Source organism: Heterocephalus glaber, unplaced genomic scaffold, assembly GCF_053883595.1.
Source record: "Heterocephalus glaber isolate CG9 unplaced genomic scaffold, H.glaber_assembly_v1.0 deba00001150, whole genome shotgun sequence".
In the NCBI taxonomy this organism is placed as follows: domain Eukaryota; kingdom Metazoa; phylum Chordata; class Mammalia; order Rodentia; family Bathyergidae; genus Heterocephalus; species Heterocephalus glaber.
Genome location: NW_028258204.1, coordinates 1,503,777 through 1,524,086, shown reverse-complemented (window position 1 = coordinate 1,524,086; position 20,310 = coordinate 1,503,777). Strand labels below are relative to the sequence as shown.

General features: G+C 42.9%; 1 protein-coding gene across 7 annotated transcripts in view; it reads left to right on the top strand.

Moving 5' to 3' along the window:
• Ercc6 (ERCC excision repair 6, chromatin remodeling factor) overlaps positions 1–18,300 on the top strand; it is a 76,109-nt gene extending 57,809 nt beyond the window's left edge. For 6 of the 7 annotated variants that reach the window (XM_004874528.3, XM_021251932.2, XM_013069165.3 and 3 more), the window contains 8 exons: positions 49–159; positions 571–690; positions 1,030–1,124; positions 1,918–2,063; positions 2,148–2,840; positions 11,091–11,280; positions 11,852–11,927; positions 12,905–18,300. In XM_004874528.3, coding sequence (XP_004874585.1) covers positions 49–159; positions 571–690; positions 1,030–1,124; positions 1,918–2,063; positions 2,148–2,840; positions 11,091–11,280; positions 11,852–11,927; positions 12,905–13,330 — 1,857 coding nt within the window. In that variant the 3' untranslated portion in view covers positions 13,331–18,300. The remainder of the gene's footprint in view (positions 1–48; positions 160–570; positions 691–1,029; positions 1,125–1,917; positions 2,064–2,147; positions 2,841–11,090; positions 11,281–11,851; positions 11,928–12,904) is intronic. The other variant, XM_004874530.3, reaches the window with a different exon arrangement.
• Positions 18,301–20,310: the final 2,010 nt, after the last annotated feature.

Below are 20,310 nucleotides of genomic sequence, written 5' to 3'. Positions count from 1 at the left end.
GAAGGTGTGGCTACCGACACAGGTGTAGCAGTCTTCTCTCTCCCACAGATGCTGCACATCCTCGAAGTGTTCCTGAGAGCCCAGAAGTACTCCTATCTCAAGATGGACGGCACCACTACCATCGCCTCTCGCCAGCCTCTGATTGCAAGATACAACGAGGTAGCAAGGGCTGTGAGGGAGAAGATTAGCAGATTGGCTGTGTATCAGCCATGGCCACCTGGACTGCTGTCCTCTGGGGCTGGGCAGCAGGCAGCAGGACTTCTTTCCTGTACCTCTGTGTACTTGAAGAGGATGGGGAAGTTGCACAGGTTCACGTGTGTGTGTGTGTGTGTGTGTGTGTGTGTGTGTGTAAAGGAAGTGCCTTTCTCCTTGGAAACCCAGTTTGTAAATATTCCTGACATAATATTAGGAGCTGTGAGGTGAGCGCTGGTTTCACACGATTCTCCAGGCTGTGGTCATCACTGGCCTTGGCAGTGGCTTGGCACTCTGGGTGGGGTGTGAGCAACCCGAGGCAGAGCTGGTGCTCCCCTCTGACACTCCCAACACATGTGTGGCATGTCTTGTCTGCAGGATGCATCCATCTTTGTGTTTCTTCTGACCACGCGGGTAGGCGGCATAGGTGTCAATCTGACCGGGGCCAACAGAGTAATCATCTACGACCCTGACTGGAACCCGAGCACTGACACACAGGTCTGTCTTGTACCTTGGAAGATGTGTGAGAACAGTTTCATGGCTGGCATCATCCTCCCATATTCTAGCTGGCTCCTGAGTGCTGTCTGCGTTTTGGATTCACATGAGATGAAGGGACCACATGCATACCTGGGAACTCTGCTTTTAGATCCAGCTGTCTGGTTCTGTTCTGTTGGGGGCTGTTAATCTGCATGAGTGGGTTTTCGGGTGTTCACAGCCTTGACCACACTCGCCAAAATTCTGACTCTGAGAGTGAAAGGCAGCCACCCCCTACCTTTGTGTCCCTCCATCAGCATCCCCCTGGCAGGGCCCTTGCCGAGCTATCTCTCTCTGTCATAGGCCCGGGAGCGAGCCTGGAGGATAGGCCAGAAGAGGCAGGTCACTGTGTACCGGCTCCTGATGGCTGGCACTATCGAGGAAAAGATTTACCACCGGTCAGTGAGATGCTGCCAGGCCCCTTTTCTGTGCACCTGGGGTTTGAATGGGGAGTACTTTAAAGTGTTGTTATACAGTATATTCCATGTTAGAGTAATCTTTGCTGTAACTTAAGGGTTATAGATTTTTGTTTTGTTTTGCATTTTTTCATTGCCATTAAAATAAGCTTAGCTTATTATGAGGGTTTTTTTTTTTATTTTAAAATGCCTTCAAACATGTTGTTGTACCTGAGCCTACTTCAGGGACCACTTATATATGACCTTGGTATTCACTGTTATCTGAGAGAAGTGAAGTGTTCCTACCTCCTGTAGAAAAATTGTGAAAGATACAAAGTTGAAGCCCAATTTTGACATTTCCACACACGTGAAGATGCAGTGCTGCCCTGTAGAGCGCCTGAGCCACAGGGTGGCAGGTGAGACTTTGGTACAGTATGATAGGGCTAAGAGTTTCCTGAGAGAGGGCTCCTTGATGCAGCTTCTCGAAGTGCAGAGAGGCTGTGGGTCACAGGCTTGTGTGTGAAAAGGCATTTTTTGAAATGTGCTGAACCTTGTAGGTTCAGAAAGCTTGTTGGATAGAAATAATAAATAGTATTTCTAATTCTATAAAACACTAGAAACCAACTGAAGCATTACATACTTGCTGAACTGTGATTTCTCAGGGCTGAAAGTTTGGGCATTATCTAGCCATTCATTCAGCTGCAGCCATCACCTCCCTCTCATATTGTTTCATAACTAGAACATACCGGTAGAACTAAGCATTGTTTCATGTCAGCTTAATTTTTTATCCTTTCAGACAAATCTTCAAGCAATTTTTGACAAACAGAGTGCTAAAAGATCCAAAGCCAAGGCGGTTTTTCAAATCCAATGACCTTTATGAGCTATTTACTCTGACTAGCCCTAATGGCTCCCAGAGCACTGAAACAAGTGCTATTTTTGCAGGTAATACAGAAAGGCCTTTAATTTCAGGTAATAATTTACATACGATTTGTGCACTTAGTATTAGCTATGCTTTCCCTTTTACAGGAATTGGTTCAGATGTTCCAACACCCAAACGGCATTTAAAAAGGAAGATTCTGCCAGCCTTTGGGACAGACCGGGATGTTCCAAAATGCAAGAAGTTCCCAGATTCTAACACACTTGCAAATGTGGCCACGTCATCTGAACATAAATCTAAGGCAACAAGAGCTGAAGGAATCATGGTAACTTCCAGTCCAAGTAACCGTTTGAAAACTGACCCTCACCCGGGTGGCAGGGTAACTAGCAGTGACAGAGTTAGTGAGGGGACAAGTGCAGCGTCTGGACCAGAGGAGCCACCAGTGACCAGTGGAAATGGAGACTGTTCTGATTGCCCACGAATTGGCGGAGCTCTCCTCCTGTCTGGTGAAGAAAACATTGCTGCGAAGCAGGGGCCTTCTGATGAAGGAGACAGCGGCCTGGTTCCAGCAGAACCTCCTCGGGAGAATGAACAGGTGGGAAGTCATTCCTATAAGCACAAGTCGAAAAGGAAGCATCAGGGTGTGGCGGAAGAGGGGACGCTGGAGAAGCGGCAGAAGCACGAGAGCACCAGGCACCGCAGAGATGCCAAGTTCGAGGGCACACGAGTGCCGCACCTGGTGAAGAGAAGGCGGTACCACAGGCATGATCTGGGCCCCGACAGCAAGGCCAGGGTGCACAGTGGTGACGACTATGTTCTAGAAAAGCTCTTCAAGAAATCAGGTAATGTCCTTGATGCCTGCGTCACAGGGCATAAGGCTGTGTCCAGCCTGGCAGCCAGGAGTAGTCTCCTCCTGAATCCAGATTTGAAATGTTTGACGTTCCAAAGACTGTTGATTCCCTTTCTGGATTCTCCCATTCCTGGGAGAATGGGTATTTCTGTATAGGGAAGCAATGGTAGTTAACATACAGCCACTTACAGGAGAGGTGTGAGGCTTTGAACAGACGTGTGTGCCTTCCTCACCTGCTGTAGTACCAGATTTTCCAGCCATGGAGGATGGTACCATAGGAGTATGGAGGGGCCGGCATTCTAGACCCAGGAAAGCTGATAGTACAACACCCAGGGAAAGCACTAGAGGAGGCTGACATAGCACTGCTCAGACTGGGGGGACTGTGCCCTTCCCTGCTTTGTTGCCTTTGGGAGGGCTCTCTTGTTCAGCCTAGTGACCACTGTGTCCACACCAGGGAGCGCTGCTTAGGTTGCTCTGTCTGAGAAGCCAGGTGCATGTGGCACTTCGGAAAGACTTGCACTTAACATTGATTATATTTCTTTCTTAATTTTTTATTTTGAGATAGTTTCAAACTTAAATAAGTTGAAATAGTCTGTACAACTCTGCTCTTGCTTTACTCCGCAATTGATGTTTTCAGTGCTTCCTTACACATCGGGTGTACATGTGAACACACCTGGGTTTTGGCGGGAATGTGCAGAAGTAGTAGTGCCCCCACCCATGCACCTCCAGGAGACACCTGTTGGTTTATTCTACCACTGGCTAAGATCACCTAGTTGAGGTGAGGGCTACCAGATTTCTCAGCCCCATACTTATTTTCCTTTGTAATTAATATTCTTTGAGCTGTGTAGGTATCTCATTCCATTCCACTAGCTTTAGAATACATTAATGACTCTTCCTCAATTGGTTGCCACACAGTGATTAGTGTCCCAGTATTAAGAAGGTTTTCTTTCTTCTTTCTGGTTTGTTGACTTATTCGTAGGGCTGGGGATGCAGCTTACTGGTAGAGCACTTGCCTAGCGTGCATCAGGCCCTGGGTTCATCCCCAGCACCAAAAAAAAGATTTATTTTTCTATCAGTATGGACTCCTATATGTTTTCTTTTCATGACTAGTCCCTTAATATTTCTGTGGTACCTGTGTTGTCTTAGATTTGCATGGAAGGAGCTCCATTTTGCTCCTGTCTTGGCCTTTTCTCATTATTCCTTGAACACCTGCTGAGTTCTGGCGCACCAAAGGTGTTCCAAGCTCTACTCTTAATTTTCCTCTCCAGCCCTGGGATCAGTCCCTTCTGCAGGAAACCCTGGATTTAGAAACTACAACCTGGCTTTTCAGAGGTTCATTGCTAGTAGTGTGTCACTGCTTCTCTGCAGAGCTAGGAACAGATGCATGTATAGGTGTGCTGCTGTGTGTGTGTGTGTGCACGTTTCCATGTGCAGATATGCATACCTACGCCTGTCTGTAAAGCCATGAGTTTGGCTTCCAGCAAGGATAGAATAGCTCTTCCTCTCCCACTCAGAACCACTGAGATGCAGTTTTCTGAGGCAGTGGTTCTCAGGTATGAAGGGTAATCAGTGAGCAATCTCTGAGAGATGGGAGGTGAACTGAACCCTACAGTTACTGTGTCCCCCTAGTGACCTTGAGCTGTTTCAGGCCGTGACATATAAGAGGGGAACCAGAAGGAGCCCAATCAGACAAAGTGGAGCATCCAGAGACCCAGGTGGCCGGATTTCACAGGAAAGAGTGCGGCAGAGGATCCCACCCACCTGCAGAGGCTTGGGAGGACCTCAGCTGAGGGCCGATGGTACATTGGTGTGATGGAGCTCCCTGGAGCGGGTCAGGATTGAGGAAGGACAGAGGACTCAAGTTTTCCACCCTGCCTGTGCCCACCAGCGGGCCAGCCCGGGACCCTCAGTGTTGTCAGGATCTTGCTGCAGGAGTAGCTTAGAGTTGGTGCTCTTTCCGCCCCACCTGAGCCTTAACAGGGATAATGTGAATACCCAGCAAGATAAAATTCACAATGGCTGCACCAAATCACATGTGCTGGTATATAAAGGAACAGAAAAATGTGATAAAAAATGAAGAGAAAATAAATTGAAGCTAGCCCAGACATGACAAAGGGATGTCAAGCTCCTTATTGTAGTAGCACCTCTACAAAATCAACCAGAGTTCAGTAATTTTTCACTTCTTTTTGTCTCTAGTCTGTCTGAAGTTTTTAAGTCAAAACACTATGTTCAGATGTTTCTTGATCTCTCTTTTTGTTGTGTTTCACAATTGGTAACAATTATATTACCAATTTAAAAGTTTTAACTTGTTTCTGTATACATTGTTAACTGTTTTATTTTACTTTGTGAATCTGTAACACAATAAAATAGTTACACAAGGCAAAACTCTAAAGAGAGATGGCTCAAGCCAGGGATTTAGCTCAGTGGTTCCAGCACCTGCCTCCTGAGCGCAAGGTCCCAAGTTCAATTCCCGGTACCAAAAAAAGAGAGCTGGCTCAGAAGTGTCACCTTCCACCCGTTCTCCTCAGTCCCATTAATTTTTGGCATTCCCTTCCTGTGTTTCTTTTTTTGCCAGAATAAGCAGGCACATGTGTATAATTTCATATTCCCTGTGTATAGTAATATCTCAGTTCACCAACTCTTATGTTTGGTTTGCAAACAGAAGCATTTGGCAAACTTTTACTTCCATTTGCAAACTCCACATGGGTGATGCACAGGACTAGAGCGATCTTCCCTGCTGTCTTCCTTGCATGAACAGGAATGTGGCCATCTTCCCCAGAATTAGGGGAAAATTAAGTACGTGAGCCAAGGGACCACTGTACCCTCTTCTGGTTCTTTTTAAAAACATCATGTATCCTGACAGTTGCTCCATGTTCATAGAACTTCCTCATTATTCACAGTTGAGCATTTACATTATCCAGGTTTTTTTTCAAGCATAATGTTACAGTAATAATCTTGTGCCTACATCTTTTAGTATTATTAGAGGTTTACCTTCAGACAAAATCCCTACAAGTGGCATTGTGACTATGTAGAAATTTTGGGTTTTTTTCCTGAAGTAATGCCTGACTCCCCTCCATATGTTGATATCGAAGTGAATTGTCACCAGCTTTGTACAAGTGTCTGTCCCCAGAGCTTGCCAAGAGGGTGTGTTACATTTGTAGTTTTTGCCAGTCTGAATGATAAGAAATGGTAGCTCGTTTTGATGTTAATTTTGCATCTACTTTATAATAAATTAATTTGAGTAACATGTATAGGGCCATTTGAATCTTTTTTCTTTTTTCATGTGAATTGTCTGTTACATCTTTTGTTTTTGGTCTCCCCTCACCCCCTTGGTTTTTTAGAGTTCTTTACAAATTAGGAATATTAGCTTTAATATCCCCTTTTATTTTATTTTTCATATATGCTGTAAACATTTTCTCTCAATTTGTCTTGTTTTATTTGTAGTAGCTTTTTAAAAAAATAAATCGAGCACTAGACTTTTAATATTACGTTGTTTCTCTTGTATGAGAAACTAAAAGGATAAATAAGGACAAAAATGCATGACAGATATTGCGAAGCAGAAAGAAAATGTTCAAATGGGAGGGGAGTATGGGAGGGAGGAGGGAGAAGGGCAGGAAGGAAAAAGAAAAAAAGAATAGAAGGAAAAAATGGCAAAGCTTTTGTAAATAAGGAGTAGAAGAAGGGTTGAAGGGAGGGTGGAGGAATGGGGAAAAAGAATCAAGATATATTATGTACAGGTAAAAAAAATTATTTTCTCAAGGTCCATCCATTTACCAAAAAATGTCTCAAGTTTGTCCTTCTTTATGGCAGTGTAGTACTCTTTATATATAAAAATCACATATTCTTTATTAATTCATCCATTAATGGGCACTTGGGCTGTTTCCAAGATTTAACTATTACAAATTGTGCTGATATAAGCATACATGTTCATATATCACTGTGGTGTGATATTTTTAACTTTTTCAGAAAGACAATACGAAGAGGAAAACCTGGGTCAAATGGAACCTCTAGTTTTAGTTTTTTGAGCAAACTCCATACCGATTGCCAAACTGGTTGTACCAATTTATACCAGTAGTGGAGAAGGATTCTTTTTACCCCACAGACGTACAAGCATTTGTTACTGGTTGAATTCTTCCTGATAGTCATTTCTTTCTGGAGTGAAATGGAATCTCGATGTTGTTTTAATTTACGTTTCTCAAATGATCAGTGATGTTGAAAATTTTTTAATATATTTATTTGCTGTTTGTACTTCATCTGAGAAGTGTCTATTTCAGATTCCCATTTTTTTGACTCAGTCTTTAAATTTGGGGGGTCTGATTTTTTTGAGTTTTTTGTATATTCTAGATATTAGTCATTTGAGCAATAGCTGATAGAAATATTTTCCCATACTGTGGGTTGTCTCTTCACTCTATTGGTAGTTTCTTTTGCTGTGCAAAAGCTTTTCTTTTTTTTCTTTTTTTTTTTTTTGTGTATCCTTTTACTGGTACATTTTAGGTGTACAATATAATGACATTCATCATTGGAGATATGCACCTTTACATACTCTCTTGATTCTTACTTTTTCCCTCTTCCCCTGCCCTCCCTCCAACCCCTCCATCCCTCCCTATTTACAAAGACTTTGTTTCCTTTTTTTCATTTTCTCATATTCCATTCCCTTCTTTCCTTTCCCCTACCCCTCCCACTTCCCCTTCCCCTTTGCTCCTTTTCTTCCTATTTCACATTATCTATTACACTTTTTAGTCCTTATTTACACTTTCAGTTTCTCACACTAGAGAAACTATTCAGTATTTACACATGTGTATCCTGTTTATTTCTTTAAGACTGTGGCCTCAATATGCATCCATTTAGCTATAAATGTCTGTAGTTTCTCATTCTTTATGGCTGAGTAGTACTCCATTTTATTAAAAAACCACATTTTATTTATCCAGTCTCCAGTTGATGGGCATTTGGGCTGTTTCCAAGTTTTAGCTATTAGAAACTGTGCTGCTATGAACATGGGTGCACATATATCACTGTGGTATGATTCTTTTAATTCTTTGGGGAAGATCCCCAGCAGTATTTGTAGTAACTTTTTTCCCAAGGAAAAGTTATTTTAAAAAGTATATTCAGATTTATCAACCTTACCTGTTACTTTTAGTCATAGTTAGGAAGCCTGTTCTACTCTTAGCTAATACAGAAATTCACCATGTTTTCCTCTCTGCTGCTTGAACAGTTTTTATTTTCTGTGTTGAGATCTCTGATGCACTTGAGTAGGAGCTCCCCACCTTTGCTGGCATTGTGTATTTAAATCCATTTCCTCACTGGCTCACTGGTGCTCCTGTCAGACAGCACTGTCCTGTGCATGGTGGTGTCCGCGCCTGCACCTGTGCTTTCTCACCAGTCCCTGCCTCATCTTCCCTTCTCAGCACAGACCTGCGGTCAGAGTCCCGCTGTCCATCAAGGCACAGCTTTGCCTTCTCAGGGTTTTCCTAGAGATTCATACCCATTCATTTTTCCATATGAGCCTCTATCCATCTGTCAGCTTCATGGACAAAGTTGTTGGTGTCTTTATTGGGATTGTCCTAAGCATGTAAATTAACAGGGCGATCAGTAGTTATTGAGTTGCCTACTCAAGAACAAATGAAGTCTTTGCATCTGTTCAGGCCTAATAAAATACCCTGAGAGGGCTGGGGATTTAGCTCAGTGGTTTTGCCGCCTACTGCGCAAGCGCAAGGACCCGAGTTCAATCTCCGGTACCAAAAAAAAAAACAAAACCCTGGGAGTCTTAATGTTTCTCTGTGTAAGGCTGGCAAATCTCTTGGGTTTATTCCTGTTTTATGTTACTTGTGTTTGTATAGGGAGTCTCTCCCACCATTTACCCTTTAACTGACTGTTGTGTGTGATTAGGAAGGTTGTAGGTTTCTGTAGGTTAATTTTATGCTTTGTCACCACTGACTTACTAAGTTTTATCATTGGTTCTTTAGGGTTTCTAGGAATGTTGTTATTTAAAAACTTCAAAGGCTGGGTGAAGTGACACACACCTGTAATGCCAGCTACCTGGGAGGCTGAAGCCAGAGGTTTGCAAGTTTGAGGCCATCCTGAGCACCTGAGCCAGACCTTGACTCAAACATTTAAAAAGGTGGGGGTGGGGTGGGGGGTGTTGGAGGTATAGGTTAATGGTAGAGTGCTTGCCTAGCATGAGCAAGGCCTTGGGTTAAAACACAAAAAATAATTTTTACTTTTCAATCCACATTTTTGATTTTTTTTACTGCACTGGCTAATGCATCCAGTTAAATGTTAAATAGCAAGTATTAGACATCTTAGCTTCCCATTCTTAGTGAAAATAACCTCTAGTGTTTACCATTAAGTAAGATTCTGATATAAACCTAAGGTATATATTTATTAAGGAACTTTCGATCAATTTTCAATTTTTTGAGTGTAGTCATTGGGCATAGATGTTAAGTTTTGTCAAAGGCATTAGAATTATGTGTAGGGATGAGGGACTAGCTTAGTGGTAGCACGCTTACCTAGAAATATCACCTATGGATAATATTGAAGCTCATATGAATTTCTTTTTTTATTTATATATTTATTGGTACATTTTAGGTATATAATACATTTACATTTATCATTGGGTGTTTGTACCTGAATGTGATGTATCTTGGTTCTTATTTTTTCTCCCATTACCTGTGCACCCTTCACCCCCTCCACCCTTCCCTATTTACACAGAATTTGATTCCATTTTTTTTTTCTTTCTCATAATTTTTCCTTTCCCTTTTTCCCTTTCCCCTTCCCCTCCCACCACTCTCAAACCCTTGGACCTTTCAAATTATCAATTATTCATTTTAATCATTTTCATCCTTATTTACACTTTCAATTTCTCACACTAGAGAACTCAGTATGCATCCATTTAGCTATAAATGTCTCTAGTTTCTCATTCTTTATGGCTGAGTAGTACTCCATTTTATAAAAAAACCCACATCTTCTTTATCCAGTTACCAATCGATGGGCACTTGGGGTGTTTCCAAGTTTTAGCTATTACAAACTGTGCTGCTGTGAACATGGGTGCACCTATGTTGCTGTGGTATGATTCTTTTAATTCTTTGGGGAAGATTCCCAGTAGGGGAATAGCTGGGTCAAATGGGACCTGTAGTCCTAGTTCTTTGAAGTATCTCCATACTGATTTCCGCAGTGGTTGCACCAGTGTACATTCCCACCAACAATGGAGAAGGGTTCCTTTCTCTCCACACACGAATTTCTTAATATTGAACCAACCTTGAATTCCTAGATAACTCTATACATAGTGTATTTTCTTTGTTGCTAGATTCTATTTGCTGATGTTATAACTAATATTTTCTCATTGATGTCCATAAATGATGTTGCTCTGTAGTTTTCTGTTTTATGTGTATCATTGGTAATGCTCTTCTGTTTCTTCTATGTTACTGGTCTGTTTTTCTAGAAACTTGTCTGTCTTGTCCATTTTTCAAGTTTGCATGCATGTATATAAAATATTCTTAGAAAGTTTTAAAAATTTGTTTCTGTTTCAAGATAGTTTCCACCCATCATTTATAATTGTATAAATTTATTTTTCTTTCTTTCATTAAGCCAAGATAGAGGATTATCTATTTTGTGAGGTTTTTTTCAATAAGCCAAGTTTTTGATTTACTAACTAGATCTATGGTTGTTCTCTATTTTTTTATTTTTGCTTTTATCTTTATTATTCTATTCCTGGTACTTTTGTTTATGTTAAATTTTGTTGGCTTTTTTATTTAGCATAATTTGTTCTTTTTATAACTTGTACTTAGAAATTTAACTCACTTTTATTCTTGCATTTTCATTGATGTAAGTATTCAAGGCTATGGATTTTCCACCAATCACCACATTAATTTTATCCCAGAAATTCTGATATGTACTGTTTTCATGATCTTTATCTTTTAGAAATTCTATAATTCTGGTTTAGATTTTTGCCTTCATTGAACAGTTAGTGGGAGGTATTTGCTTTTCTTCCCCAGGGGCAGGGAAGAGGTTAAGTGTTAAGATTGTGATTAAAGCCTTTTCTTAGATTATTCTAAAACAGGGATCACTACTAACTCCCCTGTCAGGCTGTGGTGTGCGTAGAACCTGCATTTATGGCAGTCCCCCTTGTGAAGAGCAGTTAATGTGTTATCTTTTGTCTCCCATGGTACCAGACGGTTAGCAAGGAAAGGAGAGAGGCTGTGTGCACCCGCAATCTCACTCACACTGCTTCCTTTGTCTCTGCCAGTGGGCGTGCACAGCGTTGTGAAGCATGATGCCATCATGGACGGTGCCAGCCCGGACTACGTGCTGGTGGAGGCAGAAGCCAACCGAGTGGCACAGGACGCCCTGAAAGCCCTGCGGCTGTCCCGTCAGCAGTGTCTAGGTGCTGCGTCTGGTGTTCCCACCTGGACTGGCCACAGGGGCGCCAGAGTGAAGTGAGAGTTCCTCCACTATGCTTGTAGGGTGGCAGAAGTTGGGGCTGGCTGCCATCAGGGCGAGTGTGTACGCTCAGACTCCACTGTGGCTGTGGAACCTAGGCCAACCAGGCTTGGGTGACTTGGGCAAGCCACTGTCACCTTAGCTCCCTCACTTCACCCCTGCTTTCCAAAGCAGACCTTGAGGGGAGGAAGTGATCAGTTTTGTTTGAGAAACAGTGTAGTTACAATAGTAGGAGACACAGAATAATGGTTAAACTTTACGGGCGTGGTCAGCTAGTGTGTAGCTATAGCGAAGCTATTCAGCAGCCCTTTGGAATCGCTTTCTCCTGTGCAATGAGGTGGCATCTGCCCCATGGACTGAGCAGGGTTCTGAGGGGCTGCTGCTGCGAGACACAGCAATGGCTTCCCTGGCAGAGCAGGAGAAGCCCAGGGGGTGGAACTGTGCGGCTCTGGAAGAACAGCCACAGAGATGCATTTTCCCAGAAGAGTTCAGTTGGTAAATAAGTACTTTGTTTCCTTAAGTCACAAAAGCTAACCTTTATCTGCTGTGGTTCTTTTCCTTATTTAGGAGTAGATTTGGTCAGAAAAGGAACTCTAACCTCTCTGTGCATCGTCCTTCATCCTCTTCAACAGAAGAATGCCAGGTAACAGGATGGATCGCTTTCCACATGCGAGACATGTTTGACCGCATTTCATCCGATTCTGAGGGTGAAAGATGGCTGCTCCTGGTGTGACACCTGACGCTTGCGTTGTGGGCTTTGATTCATGATATGCTTTCCCTGGAATCTAAAAGGGCCGTTGACTATCTAAAACCCAAGGCCTGCATCAGCATCTTTGCCCTACATTTAGACACCTGGTACAGGGACAGGCGTGCCACCATGAATATACGTCCTGCCCATGTGGGGGTCCTGCCCACTCCAGAGATCCCACCACCACCACCAAGCTGCCTTGAACGTGGTTGCCCCAGACTGACTAGCTGCCTGGTGGGACTCCCCTGTCCTCCAGCTCTATAGTGTAGTGCCTTCCATGTCCCCAGTGTTTCAAGGACAATGAACCAAGCCTCAGGCCTCCACTCGGCACTTTTGTCTTTCTGATGACAGTTGTGTTAATACTGAAACTTGGGGACTCCCAAATCTAAATGAGTGTGGACACATTCAGGAATAGAACTTCTCAGACTTGCCACATTCTGTGCTTTTAGCAGAAATCTGGAGCACTTCCCAGGTTAGTTTAGTACCATTGTTGTAAGGAAACTCAGGTGAGTTATAAGGTAGAAGAGATGTGCAGATGTGAGTGAAAGGAAAAGAGAGGCAGTATGGCAATGTCCCTGCTCCTTCCCTGCTGTGTGCCCTCCCTCTGCCTGCCTCCAGTACTGTGTGTGGCCCAGGGTGTGGCTGAGGAGCTCTCCTTTCTGGTCCTGTAATTTGTTAGGAAACATTAACAGCAGGTAGACTCTGATGTCGGGCTCTCCTCCTTTCCCTTGGGCTGTGATATGAAGTCTCGGTCTCTGACTGTGTTCTCCTGCCTGGTGCCCAGGTTAATTTGGGGTCCTTTATTGCCTCTGGGGAGCTAAGTGGGTATATAACCTAGAAATCAGTGTATCACTGCTGCTGCCTTCTTTCAGCAGGATGGTTTGGTGAAAAGGGAAGGAAAAGACCACATGTCGGAGCACTTCAGTGGAAAAGCTGAGGACACAGACTCTTCCTCCGGGGCCCTCACCTCTTCCTCCCTCTTGGCCAGGATGAGAGCAAGAAACCACCTGATCCTCCCTGAGCGCTTGGAGAGTGAAAATGGGCACGTGGCAGAGGTGTCTGCACCGCCATCCTGCGCCACGGAGCACGATGAGCTACTGGTGGACATGAGGAACTTCATTGCTTTCCAGGCCCGTGTGGATGGCCAGGCCAGCACCCGAGAGCTCCTACAGGAGTTCGAGCCCAAGCTGTCTGCATCACAGTCCTGTGTCTTCCGGGAGCTGCTGAGGAACCTGTGCACCTTTCACAGGACACCAGGCGGGGAAGGAGTGTGGAGACTCAGGCCAGAGTACTGCTGAGTCTGGCATTCCCCCACCTCCTGGCTCCCAGCACAGGATTCGGAACCCCCCACCTGGGCCTGTGACCCTCCACATGGCATCTACCTCATGACCAGAGCCAAGGAAGGAAGTGGTGTTCCTCAGCCCTGCAGAGTTTCAAAATGCTGACTGAAGAAGGAAATACTGGGCCTGGGGGTGGGAACTATGTTATAAAATCAGGGACCCAACAGATAATCCTCGCAGCACATGTGTTCCTTTGGCCAAAAGATACTGTCAGGGAGCGCCTTGTGCTCATGGAGAGGTTTGTGGGACAGAAGTCTCATTTTATTGGTGCTAGACACATGGCTTCCATTCAGTCAACCTGTTCAATAAATTAGATTTTCAGTATTTGATAGCAGCAGTGTTCTGGTGCGTAACTTTTAAATGCTTAAATTTACCATTTGCCACCCAAAAGAGATCAGTTTCTTATCTTGGAAAACAGTTGCCTTCATAAACAGTCTCCTTTTAAGTTACTATACATTGGCAGGTTTTAAAATTTTTGCTTTTGGTGCTGAGAGTTGAGCTTAGGCCCTCGCATACTGAGTGCAGGCTCCACCCTGAACCGAATGTCCCGCTGCAGGTGTTACCATGAGTAAAGCAGGAAATAACTTGTTAATAGTCATGTACTCAGTTTATCCCGGCTGTACTTTAAGTGAAAGGTGCCCCCCGCCATAGTAACTGTTGATTTCGGGAAAGTTGAAAGTGTTACCATGTTTTACACATTAAATGAAAAATCCAAGCAGAACTGCTAGGAAGTGCACCACCCAGGAACATCCCTGCAGATCTCAGCCAGGGTCTGGCCTGTCCCTGTGCAGCAGGTGTCCCACGCACTTGGACTGCACGTGTATGTGCCCCTGCTGCGGAGCCGGTGCCTTCAGATCTGAGCCGCTTCAGCTGTGGCTCCTCTGCAGTCACTGCTCATGCCTTCCCTTGCGGCGTGACTCTCCTGTCTCAGTGGCTTGCTTTTCACTTGAGCCTGTTCGTGGGTTTATGGTTCTGTGGTGGTGCAGCCTTACTCCTGTCCCTCAGCCTTGTTTTTCTCATTTCCTTCTCATGGTTGCATGTCATCTCTTCTCTGAAGTCTTGTTACCCTGAGTCTATTGTATTCCTGCTTTTCCGCCATAGCTGTCACACTGCAGTTTGTCTCCTGGATGTTTCCGCTGTCTGGTGCTTTTTGTCTTCCATTTCTCTGTACGTGTATTTTGCTCACCTCCCTCCCATGCCTCGGCCTACGCCTTCTCATACTTACAGTGGGCAGCCATGTGCAGTCCCATCTGCTTTTCCCTGCTACCCAGAGGAGGCACCTCTGCAGGCTGTGTGTTGCTGCAGCTGCCCGATATGGGCTCGGCTCTCTGTGCGGAGACTTTGATTGATAGGTCAGGCCAGGGATCCTTCCCCGCAGTCATGGTTCCCAGCAGGATCTCCTGCTTCCATTCTTAGGATTCCGGCTTGTTCATTTTTATATATCTGTATGTGTGTTTGTGCGTGCATTTGTGTGTGTGTGTGTGTGTGTATGTGGGGAGGAAGGTTACATTACTTCACTTTACCATAGGAGGGATTACTAAGGTCAGTGAGTCCTAACCTTCAGTACCTGGCACAATGGAGGTCAAAACTCATGGCTGGTTTGCTTCTGGGGAGCTTTCCATTTATTTTTATGTTTATAATCCCTAGCCTGTAGAAAAATTGTGTCCTTTTGTTCTCAGGGCTTCCTACCTGTAGTGTCAGAAGTCTAAACCGTATTGAGCTAGAGAGAAGGTAAAGTGTAGCTTTCTCTTCAACTAAAAATACCTGTCGGAAGTTGGCAGTGCAGTAATCGTGAGGTGGTCTTCACCCAAGCTGTGCCTGCATGCTCTGGCCCTGGGTGGGCTGTGTCTCGGGCTGGACACCTGTGAACACAATCCTGTCCTCTCGTTTGATGGACAAGGACAACGATGCTCTGTGGAAGTGGTTTTGACAAGACAGGTAACTTATTCATTAGATAAAGTCTAACTTCTAGAATATTAAATGGTTTGTGCAGTGTAAATATATTTAATGTGTATATCAGTATGAATAAAGGATTTAAAAATTTTGTCGGAGTTTACAAATTCCTTAGTTACTACATAAATGTGCAAGGGGTGATGAGAATATACCGCGAGTCAGCCTCCCTGCCAGTGGTGGCCACGCGGCAAAGTCCCAAGCAGGGCAATGAAACACTTCCAGGTGGGCTGTACACGAGGACTGGGCTGTGCTCTACCCTGGATGGCCCCTGCTTACTGGCTGGGATGCCGCTGGGGCTTCAGTGTCCTGACGTTAGAGCGCACAGTGGACACGGAGGATGGAGAAGCTCTGCCAGGCCTGGACTGCTCTCTGACCTGTTGCTTCAGAGTAAAATAGGTTACTGACTTGTTTAAGCCACTGTCTCTTGGACCTTCTTTATTACAGGTTTTAGGTAATTGACATGAATGTGATTATACCCTCCTTATTGTACCTAACTTACGTGCAAGACATCTTTTCATACCTCTAATAAAGTTCTGGCTTCATGAAAGTGTTGGGCTAGATGACATAGTTTTTAAAATTGTAATGGATATAGTTGTTGTTTCCTCCAGTTCACAGTCCATTAAAGGACCTATCTCTTTACACCTTTGCCACCAGAAGGTAGCATCAGTCTTTATGTATGGTTGTTTTTAAACCAGTCTTGTGATAGAAAAGCACCTTGCTGTAACTCGAATTTTGTAATTACTTGCAAAGCCAAACATTCCCACGTTTATTGGCTCTTCGTAGATCTCTGCTGTAACTTGCTCGTATGACTCATTTCTACCTCATATTCTTTGCGTTATCTCTTTGTTGGGGTTGTTTCCCCAAGCACAGATGAAAAGGGACTTGACCCAACTATTACTAAATAGTCTGTTCTTCACTCCAAGTATCCACTCTTCGCATGCTGTGTTTACTTCTGGGTGGTGGGTGTGAACCTCTGTCTCTGCACCCGTTCCCAGTGGTTCACTTAGTTTTGCCCTGTGTTCAGCTACCTGTGGCCGTCTCCCCCTCCATTGTCTTGTGCACTTTTTGTTCCAAATAGTATAGAATCAGCTTATTAAGTTCTAAGATTGTGTTGCTCTTTTGACTGAGACTGTGCTGGTTTATTTGTTAATAGAGGATAATAGAATTTTCATAATTAATATAATTTCCCCCATTAACCCTCATTTAAGTCCTTTAATCCTGGATAAAATTTTAATAACTTCATAAAGGTCTTACACTTCATATTAGGCTTACTGCTTGTATCTTACAGATTTTTAGTTTTGGTTGGGGTTCTTTTTCCTTTTACATAAAAATATGGAGTCATCAGGACATCCATATATCTACTTAGTGTTGTTTATCACTCAAGTTTCTACATTTAAATGTAGTAAATTTAGTCTTTCAATATTTTGTCTCATTTAAAAACCTCTTCCCTCCTAGGTCATTAATAAATTCTCGTATATTCTCTTGTTATATGGAAGTAGCTCCCTTCCCTAGCATCTTAAGAAAAAAACAGGCATTCTTTCCCTCCTTATTTGTAAGGACCCCTCTATCATTATATCCTATTTCCATACAATGAAGCGAGAATGTTGCTGGGCTCTTTCTGTGTTCATTTGGTCCATTTACCTAGCTTTGCTAGTGAGCCACTGTTTAAATCATTGTGGCTTAATAATTGGTAATTTTAAATAATAGAATGGTTCTTGAACCTTTGTTCCATTTGGAACATTTGTTCCAATCTTGTCACATTTAGATTTTGTTATTTCTGTGATTGTAGTGAATGTGCAGATTTGTTTATGATACTGAGCTTCTCATCTATGAATAGGTCCTGGTGATCCATTTTCTTTTAATACAGCTTTATTTATATAGAAATAATCCCATTGTGTCTTATGTTTTATAACAAGGTCATGTACAACTTAAAATTTGTTCCTCAGTACATCAGAGTTCTTGTTGCCATAGTAAATGACATCTTTTTAAAATTGCATTTTCTAGTTTACAAGGGTTTATCTCTAGCAAGTTAATTTATTGATCTTTAGATTTCTAGCAACTTTGCTGAACTCTTCTAATCTGTCAATTTTTGTGTATGTAACAATCATGTCAGCTGCAAATAATGAGAGTTCCTGTATTCCAATCCTTATAATCTATATATTTCCAATATGACAATGACAGTTGGCATCTTTGTCTTTTGCCCTAACATTGAAGATAAACTCACAAAATTTTAATGTTAAGTAGGCAGTAGCTGTTACTTTCTAGTAGAGGAGTCTTTTATCAGGTTAAGGAAATGTGCCTTCCAGTCTTGAATCCAGTGCTGGATTTTATGAAATGCTTTTCCTGCATTTACTGATAAAATTGTATATTTTTCTCCTTTAATACCTCTCTGGTGTGGTGAAGTACAGAGCTAAATTGTCCAACATCAAAATGTTCTTAGATTTCCATTTCCAAAATGGCAACGTGAAGGCAGTACAGGTAGCCCAACTGGGGCTGGGAGGCCACTCCCCCTCCACCCACCTGAATTTGAGCAGCACCCAGGCCAATTGTCCTCCTCTGGTCCTAAGAGAAACAGAAATAACAGGGCTAGGAAATCTCAAAGGCTCCATCCAGGCTAACGCACATGGATCTCCTGGCCTGAACTTCAGTAACCCTTTCCCCCTGCTAGAACCTTCTTGAAGGTTCATATGGATGGACTGTATCTCGTGTGTGTGATTTAATGACTGAGTTCTGGGACAGGCACACATATTTTGGTACCCCTTGAGATGACACAGCACTCTGTCTTATGCAGAGAATGAGATGAACCTGAGGTGGGGTGCAGATCTTTTAAAATCTGAAAGCCTGATTTATCTGTGTGTGTCTATTTCCCTGTCATCCTGACACCACTTTTCTGTTTGTGCTACCTTTTTGTTTCTGTTGGCATGGACCTGCCCAGAGCACACTTTGCTGTTATCAATAAATATTTTTTTCTTTTACCATTGGGTGTACAATTGCAATTCTTTGTTCTTCATACACAAGAACCTAGGAGGGGCAAGCTGCCAGCATTTCTCATACCCTGTATCCCCAAGGGCAGCAGGTAACTTCATGAAGTTAAAAAATATTACCAAAAACATGCACTGAATAGATCTGAGTTGGCAGAGGAAATAAACCACCAACTTGCAGAGATTGAGAGAGGTTATCCTGCTTTCCAAAGGAAAGGAGAATGAAGAAAAGTGAGAACAGCCTTAAGAGAAATGTGAGACACACCATTAAGACACTGTTAAATATACATGTAATGGGCCAAGTGTGGTGGCACATGCCTGAAATCCCAGCTACTCAGGAGGCTGAGGCAGGAGGATTACAGAATTGAGGACAGCCTTTGCGGGACTTGCCCAGGGATGTTACTGTTTCAACTGCCAGGATGAACAGCCTACAGAGAGCTCTTCTTCACTACCAGAACCTGGCCCTCAACCAGTCAGGACTGAGCATTAGAGCACACTTGCTTGCTGTTTACTAGGCAGAACTTTCCATAAACTGGACCTTCCCTTTGCAAACTGTTCCTTGTGACATTAAACCTCCCCACTATTTTTTTCCCTTTTGTATTCTTTCCTAGTGGATTTTTGTTGACAATGTAAAGACTCAGACTTCCTGATTTCAAATTGCCATAGAAGAGTGATTGAGTGTGATACTGGCAGAGGGTCAGAGTAATAAGATTGAGCATCTAGAGTTAACCCTTGAATCTATGGTCAGCTGGTTTTTAGTAAGGGTACCAAGTCCATTCAAGGGGAAAGAAGTCTCTTCAACCAGCAGTGCTGGAGAAACTGGTTATGTGCAAAAAAATGAAGTTGGGCCCTTGTCTGGCATCACATACGAAGGTTAACTCAAAATAGATCAGACCTATATGCCTGTATGTAGGACCAAAACTAAACAACTCTTAAGACATAGAGCTAAATCATCATGACCTTGGATTTGGCAAAGCATTCTTGGATAGACCCCAAAAGCACAAAAAACAAAAGAAAAACGTAGGCAAATCTCACTTCATCAAGATGTAAAGTTATATCTCAAAGAGTTCCATCAAGAAAGTGAAAACACAACCCATAGAATTAGAAAATACTTGAAAATTATGTATCTGATAACATTTAAAATAGATGTTTTCATTATGAGGGTTGATGAAGGGCCTTCATACTGAGCTACATCCCTAGCCCTCTTGTAAGTTTAATTTTGAGGGAGACAGGGATGTAGCTCAGTGGTTCTGCCTCCTGCCTCATAAGCACAAGGTCCCAAGTTCGATCCCTGGTACCAAAAAAAAAAAGTTTAATTTTAAGACAGTCTTGCCAAGTGCCCAGGCTGGGGTTCAAGTCTGTGATCCTACTACCTCAGCCTCCCAGAGTGTTAGTATTACAGGCATCATGTGTCACTATATCCAGCTTAGATTAGATGTTTTAAAATTCTTTCAGCTCAGTCCTATTTTAAAAATGAACAAAGGATCTGAATAGACATTTCCACCAAAGAATTAGTAAAAATGGCCAATGAGCACATAAAAAGATGCTTAACATCAGTAGTCCATCAAGGAAACACACTGTTTTATATCCACTCAGATGGCTAAAATAAGTCAGAGAGTAACAAGTGTTAGCAAAGATGTAAATTGGAGTCCAAATATACTGGGGGTGGGAATGTGAAACTGCAGCCATTTTAGAAAAGAAGCAATTTCTTGAATGATCAGTTACTATATGACTTAGAAATTTTATTCCTAGGTATATAACCAAGTGAAATGAGATTATATATTCATGCAAAAACTTGTACCCAAATGTCTATGGCAGCATTCTCCATAATAGCCAAAAAGTGAAGAGTTCAAATGTTCATCCACAGCTGAATAGATTTAAAATGTGGTATATCTATGCAATGGAATACTATTCAGCTCCAAAAAGGAATGAAGAACAGATATATGGTACAATGTTTTTTTTTTGGTACCGGGTATTGAACTCGGGTCCTTGAGCTTGCGCAGA